Source organism: Varanus komodoensis, unplaced genomic scaffold (assembly GCF_004798865.1).
Source record: "Varanus komodoensis strain SLA01 unplaced genomic scaffold, ASM479886v1 scaffold25, whole genome shotgun sequence".
NCBI lineage: Eukaryota > Metazoa > Chordata > Lepidosauria > Squamata > Varanidae > Varanus > Varanus komodoensis.
Window position 1 is genome coordinate 1,115,861 of NW_025335661.1, and position 16,466 is coordinate 1,132,326.

The window sequence follows — 16,466 nt, forward strand, 5'->3', positions numbered from 1 at the left end:
GTCTGGATCCAATTCTGACTATTTGTTTTAAGGTCTGAGATTCCTGAGATGTAGCTTCACCTAGGCCAAGAACATGGCACATGCAGTCTAGTTTGGGAGATTGGAACTTGACACTCTATCTGAGGATACTGCCTCTTACCTGCAACAAAAACAATGGGAAATCTGAAAATACTGCCCCTTTGTAAGCCCCATCTTGAAGGGATTGCTTAAAGGACAAGAGAGAAATACTGTGCATTTCACAGGTAATAATAAAACATCAGGTTACAAATGCCAAAGATTTTGCAGACTATTCAGTTTGTTTGTTTGCTTGCTTGCTTGCTTATTTATTTGCTGCAATTTTAAACTATCCAATACTTAAATTTTCTGGATGATACAGTACATGAAAAACATAAAATACAAATATTAAAACAAAAAGTAAAACAGCTCCAAATAAAATAAAAATAGCAGCAAAGAATAAAACAATCTCAGCACATAAAAACAAAACAAAACAAGATTCCAGCTGAATATCAGAAAAGCCTTCTGGACCATTAGAGCAATAAGACAATGGAATCAATTTCCTAGGGAGATCATGAGCTTTCCCAGCTGGAGGCATTCAGGAAGCATCTGCACAGCAATCTGCTAGAGATGCATTAACTTGGGAGTCCTGCATTGAGCAGGAAGTTGAACCCAATGGCCTTACTGGCTCTAAGTAGCAAAATAAGATGCTAAAAACCCTAAGAACAGTTCTGAAAATGCCTGGGAGAATGCCTGCTTAAATACTGAAGAACTTTCCATCTCAAGATGTATCTGAATTATTACCCCCTCCCCAGTCCAAGTAAAGCTGCCATCGGACATTGCCAAAACATAAGGGGAAGAGAGGCATTAGCAGCACTGAAGCTCCAACAATTGACTTATTTAATTAAATTCTTATTAAAGAAACATCGAATATACTTGAAATATCAATTTCCGCAGGATTAAGCATAGCATGAGATCCATAGTCCCTTGTGAAACAGATAATAATGAAACACTACATTGGTCGGACAATCTGAGGTATTCCAGTTCATTATTCCTTTCTTGCTTGAGACCCTGTGTATCATGTCTATTTAGTGATAGTAAATATTTATAAGCATAAATTGTAGGCTCATATAGTTTTTCTGCCTCAATCAATAACACAGGTGGTGCTGAAATTGTAAAACAAGCAAGATCAACGTTAAATTTTACCAAATGTTTCTGTTGCATGTATTGTCATGCAACCATAGTTGGCAATTTATATCTAGAGCAGGGGTCTCAAACTCGCGGCCCGCGGGCCAATTGCTGGGACGGGCGAGGCACGGGGGAGGGGCCCTGCGGCCTTCAAAGCGCCGGCAGCGCCCGGGCTGGCCTCCGGATGAGCGGCCCACCACCACCACCGCGGTGGTGGAATACTTGATGCGGCCCAGCCTCACCCAGACTCTACTTCCAGCGGCCCCCAGATAAATTGAGTTTGAGACCCCTGATCTAGAGTATAAAGCAGAGAAGGGCAAAAAAGGTACAAATCAGTCTGTCCATCCAGGTCCACCAAACATACATTTTCTTGCTGATTTTAAAATCCAGATTTCCCCATAATGGTAATTCTTCATGTGAAAATAGGTGAAACTGGAATTGATCTGAAGGTACACTCCAAGGTTTTGTAGTTGCCACAGCTGGAGAGGGTGGAGTATCTGTTTTGGTATGGCAAGAGTACACACAATCCACCTGGGAAGAGGATTGCAAAAAGGAAGATTCTAGAATGGACTAGTGAGAGGAATTTAAGTGGAAAGGACCAGAATTAAGTACAAGTCAACAGATAGGCCCAGTGATAAAAAAAGGTCAGAGGTCAAACGCACACTTTTTATTCTGAAGTTGTATCATTTTCAAGGATATTCATAGTGGAGTAGAGCCTCTTAAAATTTTATGAAACACCAATAAACTTTTGAAGATAATTGCTGGCTAGAAATAAAGATATAAAGGAATACCACACCAAGCATAAATAATTCACAGTATTACATTAGTTTTCAGTATATTTACCCTATCCCATAGACTTAACTTTATAGATACCTATCTGTTAATGTCCCTTGGGATCTCATTAATCAACTTATTTAAATTAATCATTTGTGGTATGTCTCTTGGGATAAGAACTCCCAGATAAGTAATAAATTCAGCAGTGCTAAATTGCCAATTAGGTAACAGAGTATGAGGTATATCATCTTCAGTATGAGTTCTGACTTTGGACAGTTAATCGAATAACCAAATAAGTATACAAAATCATTAGTCATTTGCATTAGTGCTGAAACTGATGACTGGAGTTCCAAAATAAACAGCAGTGGTAAATTTCCCTTTCCCATACTTCTTTTGGAAACCTTTCTGCTTTACATTTTTGAATTGGGGTTTTTTCATAGAATGATAGAATACTAGAGTTGAAAGTGGCCAGAAGGCCATTGGGTCTCACCTCCTGCTCAGTGCAGGATCCTGCGTCAAACCATTCCACCTTTTAATGAGGTTTATTTCCCATTCCTGGTGCTTGTGTTCCCAGTTTATCTCCTCCTGTGAAGGCAAATGTTGGGTTGCTGTTTCCCCACCACATACATGTATACATTGCGAGGATACTTCTCTTGCTCATTATGTGGGGACAGAATGTTGTACTTTTAGATTAGTGTCCAATTTTGACCACTAGTGGTCCCAAGCATTTCATTAAATGCAAAGGCAGCATTCCTTTTCCAAATTGGAAGGCATACTGAATATTATTGGATTAAGCAAAAGTTCAGCAATAAAGACAAAACACATTTATACCATGTTGTGGGCATCGATCATATTGTTGGTATATATGGTAAGCCATCAAAAAAAGCTTTCAACTGAAACAGTGTTCCCAATTTATTGAGCAGCAGTTGTTTAAAAGTTACAATTTTCAATACAAATACCTCTGAAAACTGCAGTATGTGGTTGTGTGGGCGAGCAGATACCAGACTAGGGATTGGGAATGCAGCTGTGTGCAAGGTTTACAATGCAATGCAGGACAAGCTGCCCTTGAGCAGAGAATGCTTTCCCTCCTGGTCGCAGCTGCGGCCAGTCTGGAACAGCAGAGAACTTTATAAAACTCCTATATTATATCTAGTTATACCTTTAAAAAGAAATGATATAACCTTGGCCATGAAACAGAGTTTGTAAACTAAGGCTTACCATCCAGGGGATTCTTGTACATCTATAGCACAATTCTGGGCATAAACAAAACAGTAAGTGAATATGATTCTGAGTGTGTCTTTTGTCTTTATTTTAACAATATGAAATTTCAGTTCCATCCCACCTTATGATATGGAGTATATAGTAAGATAGCAAAAAGGATAGGGTTTCAGGGCTATTTTAGTAGAACATTCATACAATATTACAAGGTAAAATATTTCTCTGAAGATGAAAGCTAAGGCAGGATTTCTATTCTCCAGCACTGTAAAAAGCTCCATAAGAGAACCTTTTCTAAAAATTGGTCCCATTTATAGACTCAGAATAGTTAGAACAGGCTTTTTTTCTTCCCCTCCATTTCTCTCTTCCATTTCATGCATGCTTATAGAGTTAAGTTTTGAAAAGCTTGAATAAGGTTGTGACTGAAAATAGTTACGGTGGGAAATCATGGCTTTGAAATTAACAGACAGAAAATATGAATAGGCTCAGTGTGGAAGTCCTGGTGAGTTTGGTGTGACTTTCTTCCAGTTAAGTAGGCATAAGATTTCAGCCCAAGGTCAACTCTGGGATGGGAAGAATGGAGGAAAGGGAAAGAGAGAATTTGCTATGGTGGCTATATGGTTATTAAATTGGTAAAATATGCGCAACATTAAATACAGCTGAGCAACATATAGAAAGCATTTCTAGATTTTTTGTTCAATACAGACAGTCCATGAGTTATGAACATCTGAGTTATGAACAACTAGTATTTATGAGCAAACGGCCATAAAGCCTATTAATTTTTTTTAAAGTACTGGAGAAAATTATCATCACCATAGAGAGACAGGAAGGGGAGAGAAGGAAGGCCTCCAAAGCATCACCATAAAGAGAGAGGAAGTGAAAAGGTAGAGAGGGAGGCCTCTAAAGCGGGCCTTCCTGCCCCACCCATCTGGAGAGGGGAAATTGGCATTTCTGTGCTGCAAAGAGGAGGCATTGGTTTAGTTTGGGCAGTGAGGCTAGAGATATTTGCAGTTTTTCCACTTTCATGAGGGTCTGGCACCCCTAACTCCCATGAATGTGGAGGGTTGACTATACATGATCTACCTTGCATACAAATTCAGCTTCCAGACAAATTTCCATTTTCTCAGGAATGGAACTCGTTCATAACCTGAGGACTGTCTGTAATTAAGTTGTGTATTTGCCAATTAAATTTGATAATTGACTCTTGGGTAAATTAACTAGAATAATCTCATTGAAGAGGCCATAATGTTGTTCCAATATATACTTAACTTTATATCTCTTTTCTCATAAACAATTGCTTGTCATTGTGGTAGGACTCTGTTTACCATAATTTACAGTGCAATTCTACACACAGAAACTTAGAAATAACTGAAGTTGAGTTCAGTGAGGGGATTTCTCTGGTAAGTTTCTACAAGATTGCAGTCTTGGTTTAGTATTGGTTGCAGCTATTGAGGTCACAGTAGCAAATGCAGTCTGAACTATATTTATAGTGTCTGTTTGACCAGCTCAAAAACATCGATCTGCCATGTAAAATTTATTTTAGATTGAAATTTTGTTTAGAACTTTGGCCTGAATTGCCTTTTTTAGTTTTGTAATTGAATTTCTCTTGACGCTATTTTCTCTTTGTTCCTTTGCGCAACTTTCTGTGGTGCAAAAAGTTATCAGCTGCACATTCATAAAAATAGCTTGGTACAGTCATAAGTTTGCTTCTTTCCCCACCTCCAGCCAACTCTGGGGCACTCTCTCAAGGTACTTGTGTAGAAAAACCACTCTCCCCTTTCATATTACATTAACTAGATGTAAAATCAATCTTTTAATCTACTGAACAGGTTTTGTATTGATCAGGATCCAGAGACCCACAGTAGAGGTACTTTGTTTGAATGACAGCCCTCCTGTACAAGTCCACCAACTGATAGTAGAAATATACTCCCACATGCACAGATAATAAAGTACTAGAAGGGCCAGGTGACCCCAGGTGGTTTTGTCCCCAATGCTGGAGCTTCTTTTCCGAACAGACATTTTGCTTTGTCATCCCACTTCTTCAGATATCAATCACCACCGCCAACATGAGAAAAATGCCTTCCTCCATAGTTAAGTGCTGCTACATCAACTGCCAAAACAGTAGGAGTGAGCAAATAGTAGACTGAAATCTACTGGTAGGTTCCTGCTGACTTACAGTGAGCAGGCAAAGATTTCAGAGTCCCAGTTGTTTAACAAAAATAAGAAAGACCTTCCCATGCCTTCAATTTAGTTGCTGAAATGAAGAAAGCCAGTATGGGGGCCGGGGGATAAGTAGGAGTGAATTTTTGTGAAGGACTGTGAACTTGATTCATTTCTGCTACTCAAAACAAATTAATAGGCTCAAAATCTTTTGCACCAGGCTCATCTCAAGGTGCTAGTTAAAAAAAACAACAAACAACAACAACAAAAAAGTGGATCCCATAAGCATAAAATGTAGTTTGTGTACTCAGTCACCACGTGCAGAACCTTGTATGTGTGATTCTGAGTGCTGTTTCCCCCATTCTTTTCAGAAGAGGGAGCCAATCTGTTAGTGCAGATAGAATTCATAGGCTACCTCCTTTGAAGTGCATCAGCAAGTTTCTTATAGCTGGCAAAGATCTAAATATAGGAGTACTCATGTCTTCTGTTAGTTTAAGAATACGTTTGTAATGTTAAATTTTATGTCTCATATGTTGTACATTTCACATCTTTAATATCTGTTATGTCATTCCAAACTGAATCATTTAATTGGTATGTGTGCACAGGCAAATGCTCAATTCAACATCAACTTCAGTATTTCAGAATAAGAAATCTCCACATACCTCTTCTTGTGCATATTTTCTTTTAGTATTTTATTTATTCATGAAATACTAGGTCCCTTTGTTTTTAATCTGAATTAGGAAAACATGCTTTCCCTTTATTGCCCTACTTTTATTTTACTATTCCCTTTCAGAATGCGGGCGATGTCATTCATCTTCTTTTACAGCACAATGCAAATCCAAATGTCCTGTGGAGTGGTCATTCCCCTCTTTCTCTGGCTGTTGCTACTGGAAATGACCAGGTATGTGTTATAGCTCCACACTGTAAGTATTCTGAGAAAATAATGGAAAACATTGTTTCAGATATAATTTTGATACTGAAAACTCAGATGACCAATTCTAATGTTTGTTTAAACATTGGCCAGTCACAAGTTCTTCATACAGTGATGTCAACATGTAGATAATTTTAATAAAGATTCCCTGAAGTCCAAAAAATAAGCAAGCTAGCCTTGTACAAAGATATAGGCCTGACCATAGGCAGAGGAGAGGAGAATGCCTTTGTGGGGGCCTGAGGCTTTCATAGCAGGGCAGGGAGACTTTCCCCATGCCTTCCTCTTCTCATGCTGGACAAAGCAACATTAGAGTGTAGCTGAGCTTAGAATGCTGCCATTTTGATGGAGCAATGGTGTGGGGGGGTGGTACACCAATGTCACCCCTTTGCTCTTGTACCAGTGACAGTGGAAGACTCATATTCTGCTGCCAAAGAGAGGGAACTGATCCTTCCTTATCTACCAACTTAGACCTGGTGGTGGGTTATGTTTACACCAGGAGGGAGAGCATAACTTCTGTGAGTAGCTGTTTCAATTGAACCTTTGCTTTAGACCAGCGGTGTCCAACCTTTTTGCTTCTCTGGGCTGCACTGGAAGAAGAAAAATAGTCTTGGGCTGCATGCTAAATGTACAAGCGCTAAGGAACGCTGGTGAGCCAAGAAAAGTTTGTGCAGAATTTTCATGATATCTGCCACCACCATGCATACAAATAGCAAGAGCAAATGTGCATTTATTTTATGGGGTGTTGCAGTATCACATTGCTGTTGGCAGAGTTCATGCTCGAGAACCATGTGGTCAAGTCACCCAAAAATTGCAAAAGGATCTCAGTGTTTGAAGTTTATGATTTTACATCGGGCTGCATCTGTAGCCCTCCTGGGTCCTGCGCAGCCTGTGGACCGTGGGTTGGACACCCCTGCTTTAGACCATATTGTGCTTTAAAAATATTTATAATAATATTTTCAATATATTTTCTTTTGCTGTATTTACTCAGGCAGTGCTTGAGCTTTTGGCTGCTGGAGCTGACCCAAATATGCCATTAAGCCAAGATATTGGGAGTGCGCTGTGTGCTGTAACTAACCCTGCATATGAACACAATAGGACATTAGAAAATAAGATGGCTCTGGTAAGGAAAACTTGAAGCCTTCCAGTGCTGACTTTCCAAACAGAGAGACATGCAGTTGTGGAAACCGCAAGAGAAAAATGGGGTTACACAGGTCAAAACATGGAGAGACCTGCAGTGGTGTGGAGACATGAAAGTGCTGTGAGATGAAGAGAGAAAAGATGAAGTTAACTAAGAAAGGGGACTGCAGAGGCCTGTAAGGGAACTAAAAACAGAGAAGCTGTGACTGCAGACCTTTAATGAAGTACTCAGGGCACAGAGAGATTAGAACCAACTGTTCAGTTGTTATATATAAAGTAGTGAAAAGTTGTAAAAATGCACAAAACTGACAAAATTATTATTTGACAACTTAATATTTTCAAACTTAAATGCCTTATATCTAATATAACATTCAGATAATTTGTACAAACAGAAAACAGTCATATCTTTGAATATACAACAACTTTATATCTTTAAATTAAGGGGATTGTTTAATTCAGTAAAAACCAAACTAACAAAATTTTAATGAGTCCATTTCAACCACAGGTCTTCATCAGTGGTCTAATATGGGGAAAAGAAAAAAAGAAAGAAAAATGCATCCATTCAGGTTTCCCACACAAATCTGCATTATGAAGATTCCAGAATCTACATCTCCAAATATAACTAAATACTTAGTTTAAAAGTACTATCAAACTTGCTAAAAATGAGTTTTAGAAATGGGCAGTTGTGTAATATGTTAATAAACTTAACTAGTTTAGGTTCATGCTCATGTACATTGCCAGATCTAAAAGTATAAAAATGCATATGAATTTGCAAACAATGTCAGAATGATAAGAGCTTTATGGACCACTGAGGAGTTATACCTCTGAATAAAGCAAGTAATGCGGTAGTCCTAAAAACATATTCGTAAAGTTTTTCTAGAAAATAAGTTAAAATGTACTAAATGTTAGCTAAACAAAAACTGCATACTCACATACACCCAGTACACCTTCTTTTCCAGAAATCTGTCTTGCCTGTTGATCAAAATGGAAAAATCTAGGATACCTTTTGTACCCTTGACTCCACTTGATTTCCCAGTTGATTGGTTGGTTCTTTGTTGTTAGGTGGGGATATGTTTCCTTTTTGGTGGTATAGAGAGGGTACGGTATGCATACTAAGCCACAGAAAGAGAGAGAAAATGTCAAGGGGTGGGTTGAAACAAAAGTGCTTGTGTTGGAATTGTGGCACAAATGCTTTTATTTGGTCAGTGTGGTGATGCAGCCAAATAAAGGAAGGAAATTAATTAAATAAATGGAATGAAAACAAAACAAAACTTTTAAAAATAAAATGTGGATGCCTAAGAGATTTGAATTGTATACCCTTGCCCTACAGGAAAATGGAGTGATCCATTTTTTGAGCAGTCCAGCCACTGTATATAATTTGGTTTTAAAGAAATACTTCAGTATTAGGAGCATAGTCCTTAATTTAGCTTCTATGTTGAAGTTTCTTACTGATTTAGACTGTGTGAATTATGGAAAAGTGGTCACATGAGACTTGATGTTTGCATTTATTTGGGTTTTTTCCCTCGTGTCTTCCCAGATCAATACTCTAATAGCAGGAGGAGCAGACATGTTGATGCCAATTACTATTGGGGATGGGACTAAAAATGCAGTGGGAACAGTAGTAGACTATGCATATTTCAAGTACTATCAGGTATCTTCATTTCCTAGAATGTCAAAAGCATACTAAAATGTTGTGAGCCTTGTTTCTCACTTGTCTTACTTTTCTTTTCAACTTTTTCTTGCTTTACCTATTTTTCTTTGAGCTTAAATTCATCTTTCTATTGATGTACAACTTCCAGAAAGGTTTAGAGATAACAAAAGATGTCCTTTGGAGAAAAATGAATTTATTACTTCATATTAAGAGAGCTGTTACATTATGTTCTTACAAGAAACAATCACCCTACAAGGTAGAGTTTAGATGGTTAAAACCAGCTCTTAAAGACAAAACTAAATATGAAATACTTGCACATTTTTAAAAGAAGCAAGGAGCTGCAGCTGCGCATGTGTGGGGTGTATTGATCATAACTGGAATCACAGCAAGGGGTGATTTAATTCCTCTCTTCTCTACAATAGTCCTGGCAGAAATCACTTTTGAAGCTGCTCTTTTCATGTTAATGGGATTGGTTGTAAGGAAAATAGTGAATAAAGCTCAAGATGTTTTCTTTAAAAATGCAAGAAAAATGCAAGAAAGCAGCTCTTGTGTTGTTGTCGTGATTGAGATATATATATGTTCAGTTGCAAAGTCATGCCTGACCCATCACAACCCCATGGACAACATTCCTCCAGGCTCTCCTGTGCTCCACCATTCCCCAGAGTACCCTCAGTCCCACACCAACCACCCCAGTGACCCCCATCTAGCTACCTCAATCTCTGCTGTCCCCTCCTCCTTTTGACTTCAATCATTTCCAGCATCAGGGTCTTCTCCAGTGAGTCCTTCCTTCTCATTCGGTGGCCAAAGTATTCGGGTTTCATTTTCAGTATCTGGCCTTCTAAAGAGCAGTCAGTGTTGATTTCCTTTAAAATTGACTGATTTGATTTCTTTGCAGTCCAAGGGACTCTCAGGAGCTTTCTCCAGCACCACAGTTCAAAGGCATCAATTCTTTAGTGCTCAGTTTTCCTAACTCTTACAGCCATACATTAAAACTGGAAAAACCATAGGTTTAACTCTATGAACTTTTGTTGGCAAGGTGATGTCTCTGCTTTTCAGTATGCTGTCTAGATTTGCCATAGCTTTCCTCCCAAGGAGCAAGTGTCTTTTGATTTCTTGGCTGCAGTCACTGTCTGTGGTGATCTTGGAGCCCAGGAAAATAAAATCTTTCATTACCTCAAATTCTTCCCCATGTATTTGTCAAGGAGGTATAGTGTATGATATTGTCAAGATATTGAAACCCAAAAGTGGGAGGGGTAGGGCAATTTGGTTAATGTCCACTAAGAAAGATATTTGAGGACATGCTGGTGTCTGTGTACAATGAAAGTTAAACATGACAATCATTATTTGTCACAGAGGCACAGAAACAACCAGGAGCCTGTGTAAACAACAAGGTGTTTAACTAATGTTTAGAAATATTCTCTGTGCTAGCTAATTGCATATAAGAAAGAAGATAGTTGTGATGATACACGCCTGTGTACTTAAGCGTGGCATCATACAGAGTTTTTGCATTGCAGGATAAGAGAATATCACGAACTCCATTCCATGCTCTGTCCCCAACTGAGCGGGATACCTTTAGTAATCGTAAAAAGTTGTTGGAATTTCTCAGTGAACAACTTCGTGAGTGTGTCATCTTGAAAGAAAAACAGTGGAACAAAGAGGAACTTAGAAAACTCAAATTAGGTAAGGTCAAAGTTAAATCTTGAAAATATAGACATATTTTAATATAGTGTATATATCCAGTGATAAAATACATGGTAAACTGAAATATGAAGTGTAACAATATTGCACTGTGTGCTTCCCTCCCTCCAGTCTGCTGCCATTTGCAGGTCAGGAGACAGTTCACCACCTATTTTAGATCACATTATGGATGGAAAGGGGCTGCTACTTTTGGTGATGGCTATATAATTTTCCTAGCATCTAGTTTCAACATCTAGATGTTTGGCTGATTTTATCCCATTATTTCTATTCATCCTGCAAAACAAAACAAAATTAATGTCCCAAAAAATATGGGGTAATTTTTTTACCCCAGACAGAAATGCCTCAGACAAAGCAAATGCTTCATATGAAAAGGCCTTTGTTTGACTTAATGTTTCCCCAAGGAGGCTCGAATCACGCCAAGAATGGATTTCAGGTTTCGGCTAGTATGGATTATTTAAGATTCCCTGCATCAATGCTCAACAGTAATATATGTGTAACAGTGTTTGGCCTATTGACCTTCAAGCTATATAACAACTGTTTGACCTACAAACTTCAAATCAACACAAAAAAGCTTTCCTTCAATGGATTTTATTGCAGTTTGCAGAAGGTGTTAGTTCAGAAGAGCTAACTTGGCCTTCAGAAGAGATCAAGATGACCTGTACTTTGCATGTTTATGCTTTTTCTTGGGAGGGAAGAGTACCCCACATACCTATTCTTATGCAAATTTGGGAATGTTTGGTACCCCAGGCATGCTTTTGGCTTATGGAAAGAAAGCTGTAAAGAGCAGGATGCTCTTTAGGACATTCAGGACATTATTCAGGACATTATTTACTACCCTGATTTTAACAAAGTCCTAAAGATTATAGGTTCACCTGTGTGAAAATTGCACAACAGAATGTGAGCTTGGGGGATCCCAGTTGCCTAATGTACAGGATGAAAAGGAATAGGTAATTTTGCTAACATTTGTAAAAGAAGCAAATAAGCATCTGATAAGCATAAGAAGCTCACACTGAATTCAGAGATATATGAAATGCCAAAATTGGTCCTGAAGTGTACATAGTCTGGCATTATGTGAAAAGTCTTTCATTTTCATGTTTGTATTTTTGTTGTCATGCAGCAGCTAGAAGAAAATCTATAGTTGCAACTGGGGGAGTATCAGAAATGGATACATCAAGGTAAGAATATGAGTTTCATTATAACTTAATTCATATTGTGTTTGGGTAGTGGGGACAAGTCTTGTCATATCCCCACACCCCAGACTTTTTTAAAACTCTGGGCAGATTAATTGGAAGTATGTGAATTTGCAGTACCACTTATCTAAGAAGAGAGTTTTTAAATTAGTTTAGAAATTTAAAAAAAATTATCAATAACAAGAGAAACCATGCAGTAAAAATAAGAATTGTTCACTTTTCTGTGTGCATTCAAATTACCTTTTCTTACATTGACAAGTTGGACTTTCCCCCCTTTTAATTAACCACATTTTTGCTTGTTAATTCTCACATGTAAACAGGCATCTGTTTCCCTGACAGTATTTTTCTTTTTTATGGTGTTTCTTCCTTTCAGACTGCTTTTCTTCAAATATTGCTTTCAGTGTGGTCGATCAGTTGGTATGAACCTTTCACCTTGCACACGCTGTTATGAGATCTTTACCTGTAGTAAGTCTTGTAAAATGAAGGCTTGGAATGAACGCCACAAGCGAGAGTGTTTTCATGCAGGTAGGTAGGTTTGTTTGGTGGTGTATACAGTATGGTGTGCAACTAATACAGAATACAAAAATCTTGCTTAGCCAACTGGGCTTTTCCTAGTAGAACCACCAAGGTTAGTTACGCACAGGGCATTGCAGGTGCTGCTTCAAATTTAGGGTCAATATTCAGTTTATTAACAATGGGTCAAATATAAGAAGCTTGTTAGCATTGCAGGTTCAGTAAGATCTTACAAACAGTGTATAAAAATTACTAGTGTCCCAGTGGACTTATACAGATTTACATATGGACGTTTTTTGAAACTATAAGAAAGCCTTTATTAATTATGTGTGTCTTCAAGTTTTATAACCTGTACAATTCAATAATAGCAAATAATATACAAGCTGAATTAGAAAGAATATGTTCAGTGGTTCACTATATAATCTGCATTGCACATTTGCAGTATGTGTTATCTCAGTGCATTTCCAGAGTCTCATGAGATTGTATGAGACTGTATACATTCACTTTGCTGTGGAAACTTCAGGAAATCAGTTCTGTGGCCCACCTTTGCTTTGTCATATGTTTGCTTCTGGAAAGGAAGACTAGTCTATGTGAATAAGTATAACCTGAAGTAGCACAAAAAATTTGTTATCTCATTTTATTCAACTAATTTCTTTTCTGCAACATTCAGCTAGATTATTTATGCTTAGCAAGACAGATGAAAACTTTGCCTGGAAACAGTGGACATATAATTTGTGAGACAATGGATTCAGTACAGAGCTCAGTAAGGGTAAAAATTGTATGTCTTCTGTGCAAGGAGGGCCTCCGTGTTTCCACAACTGTCAGAATGTATAACCCACAGATACCTTGTGTTTTGTATAACAATTAAATGCAGTGTTTTTTTATGTGTCTCAGTTGGAGTGCTGTATTGCCATGTATGGTGTACCATTACACCATAGGGCTTCTCAGCACTCCTTTGCAAATGTGAACATGTAGTTTGCTGGTTGTGCTGCTTGTTGTAGAATGCAGCTTGCTGTTTGCAGTGTGGGAGATCAGTTGGGGTTGGAGTGGGGATGCATGGTTAATTGGATCTTCCATTCCAGGATACCTCTGAGGGTCCTTGAAGTAGGGAAGTAATTAGGTTTGGGGTAATTGTTTTTCCTTTGAGCTGCACTGATACTTCAAATGGGTCAGTGCTCTTAAAAAGTATTCTTGATTGCATCTTTGATGGAAGTTGAGGGATGCACACTATACCATGTACATCCTCTGGTTCCAATTCTTTCCCTTCTTTTTCAGGGCAGTTCCTCTCCCCTGCTTTTTCTAGCTAACTTTCAATTGACCTGATGAGACTGTTTTTCTTCCTTAATTTTATAATTTGAAAACATGTCATGCTGTGCTGTCTTGTGTGGCTTTCAGCTTTTCGGACAGATTAAGCCTAAACTTATTTTGCATTTCTTTATAAAACCAGATAATTTATTTGGAAACTCACATTCATCTCTGTTAAAACAGTGGACCAAGGGATCTAGAATTTAGCACAATGACACCCATCCAGATTACATGAAGCAAATTTTCCTGAAGTTTATTTATTTGGATAACTTTAGTTTGGTTGAATATGAAGGTTTTTTTCCTTCTTCAGACTATGGTCTTTTAGAAATCAAAGTTAGAATTCCTAGTAGATTGAGAAGAACTGAATTTTGGGACTTCTGCCATACAAAGGTATTGCATGGGTTTGCAGGGGAGTGGATGGATGGATAATATGAAAAGTGCCATTTATTTGGGTGGTCAGTGTAACATACAAAAGGCAAAATTAGTGTGCAGTCAGTATAGGCAGCTGGGTTTATTTATAGAGCTTGAACTCCTGAAGCACCTGGACTTGAAAGTCAACTAGAGAACTGGGAGATAATGACCCTTAAAGAGAAGGAAACCAAGCCTGAGGGCCTTGGAAGAAGATCTATGCTACCTTAAAGGGACTGCATATATGAAGATTGCCATTTTTATACAAGAATATGATATGGTGCTGTTCAATGCTTTTGGAATTTAATCAGGCAGCTTAAAAGCTGTGCTTGTGTAATGAAAAAATACAATTACATTATTGAAGAATATTGAATATGCAGAAAAGAGAGACTGCCCATGGAGAACCTGATACAGAAATCTGACCATTGGAATGGAGCAATCATAACGAAGACTTTCCAAAGCTTTCAGACACTGAAGTAGGGAAGTATTAATTTGAAAATAGGTATTGCAAATCAAAGACACAAGAAGAGGCTGTCATCATTTTATCTGCAGAAGATGTGTGCCATGAACAGTATAAAGAAAAGCTCCCATAGAGTATACAGAAAGGCCCATCTAATACTGCTTTGTTAATGGGAGATTATGAACATAGGAAGTAATCTTATACTGAGTCATACCATTGGACAACCTAGTCCAGTATTATCAACCCTGAGTGGCGGTAGCTGATGGGTTTCTGGCAGTTTTTCTGTCCTTTCTGAAGATGCTGTGGACTAAACCCAGAACTTCCTTCATGGAAAGCATATGCTCAACTACTGAACCACAGGCCCTTCTCATAGGTTGAAGTTAAATTTGCCAGATTGTTGTGTGATCTTTGCCCACAGTGAGCTATGTGTCGCCCAGGAACCAAAATACACAACCCATCCATAATCTGCTCCATGGACACATTCACTGCAGTCACCCTTGGCTTTCAGTGCGTATGCTGAGAACATAGGAAGACATTTACTTTTCTGGAAGAAACACTCCCTTCTATGTTACTAGTCTTCCCGTTTGGATACAGAATGGATACTGAGAGTAACGAAATCATTAATCTGAATTTCTGTGGTTAAACTGAGAGTTATATCTGGTTCTACAAACTTCCTGTTGTTCACTGGACCACACTGGATGATTTAATATTTCCATGATACTGAACAAATCACTGGATGGGCAGGACTTACAGAGAGATTGTCCAATGGTTCTACCAAAGAACAGTAAAGGCAAAGATCTCATAATGAGAATACCAAAAAGGATGAAATGGGATGTGGCAAAAGTGAAGATGAATAGAAAACTGTAGCGTTTCCAGTCCACTGATGTAGTAATCTGAAGCTACAACATATGAACACTGGTGAACAGTGATAGCTGTACCACTAATGTGTAGAGCTTGAAGTACAGGAGTAGATTCCTCAATTTTATGTGAGTCATTGTGATGAAGTGCAGAACTGGGACTCAGGTGGTCTGGGTTCTAGTCCCCACTCAGCCATGGAGCTCACTTAAGACTTTGGGCCAGTCACTGATTCTCAGCCCAACCTACTTTACAGGGTTGTTGCTTTGAGGATAGAGAGGAGGATGAGAATTATGTGAGCTGCCTTGAGTTCCTTGAATGGAAAGAAGGTGGAGTATAAATACAATAAATAAATAGTAAAATTTCTCCCCAAGAGGACATTTTTGTAAAGACACACACTGAAAATTTAAAATCAAGTAATGCTCATTTGTTGTGCTATGTATGTTCAAATTACTGTATACTGTAATGTAAGAATGTATGTAAGAGGGTTCTTCCATTCATAATGTTTTGCTGTTGAACATTCTGAAATGTCTTTGCAACTTATTTTCTTGCTGCAAAAGATGCTTCATCTACAGTTGCATCTGAGGAAGTACAACTGCCACCTATTTTGGACAGTAAGTAAATCATTACACTGACCTCTTTGATTAAGGAATTGCCACATTTAAAAAAAATCTGAAAAAATAGCAATGTGCTACAAAGTTGCAATCTGGCAAGGACACTTGTCAACTGAGACAAGGTGTGTACACCAAATTACAACTTTTAGCCTGTTATTTTTTTCAAGTGTGGGATGGGACTTTGTAAATGTCCAGCCAGGGTTAGCAGTAACTGGCTTGCTGCAACTCGGGGGGCATCTCAGTGCTCCTGCAGTGTCCCCTGGGTTACTGCAGGAGGACTGGTGGGGTGGGAGGGAGAAGAGGAATGAAGAGGTACACAACCCCTGCTGTGTGTGATTGCAGTTTGAATCCTAGAGCGTGGGTAATCCAAGAG

General features: G+C 38.4%; 1 protein-coding gene across 1 annotated transcript in view; it reads left to right on the top strand.

Moving 5' to 3' along the window:
* The window catches only part of ANKMY1 (ankyrin repeat and MYND domain containing 1), a 39,969-nt gene that overhangs the window by 17,749 nt on the left and 5,754 nt on the right, over positions 1-16,466 (top strand). The window contains exons 11-18 of the mRNA XM_044432733.1: positions 6,125-6,232; positions 7,251-7,382; positions 8,937-9,050; positions 10,565-10,730; positions 10,965-10,970; positions 11,869-11,923; positions 12,312-12,463; positions 16,040-16,093. Coding sequence (XP_044288668.1) covers positions 6,125-6,232; positions 7,251-7,382; positions 8,937-9,050; positions 10,565-10,730; positions 10,965-10,970; positions 11,869-11,923; positions 12,312-12,463; positions 16,040-16,093 — 787 coding nt within the window. The remainder of the gene's footprint in view (positions 1-6,124; positions 6,233-7,250; positions 7,383-8,936; positions 9,051-10,564; positions 10,731-10,964; positions 10,971-11,868; positions 11,924-12,311; positions 12,464-16,039; positions 16,094-16,466) is intronic.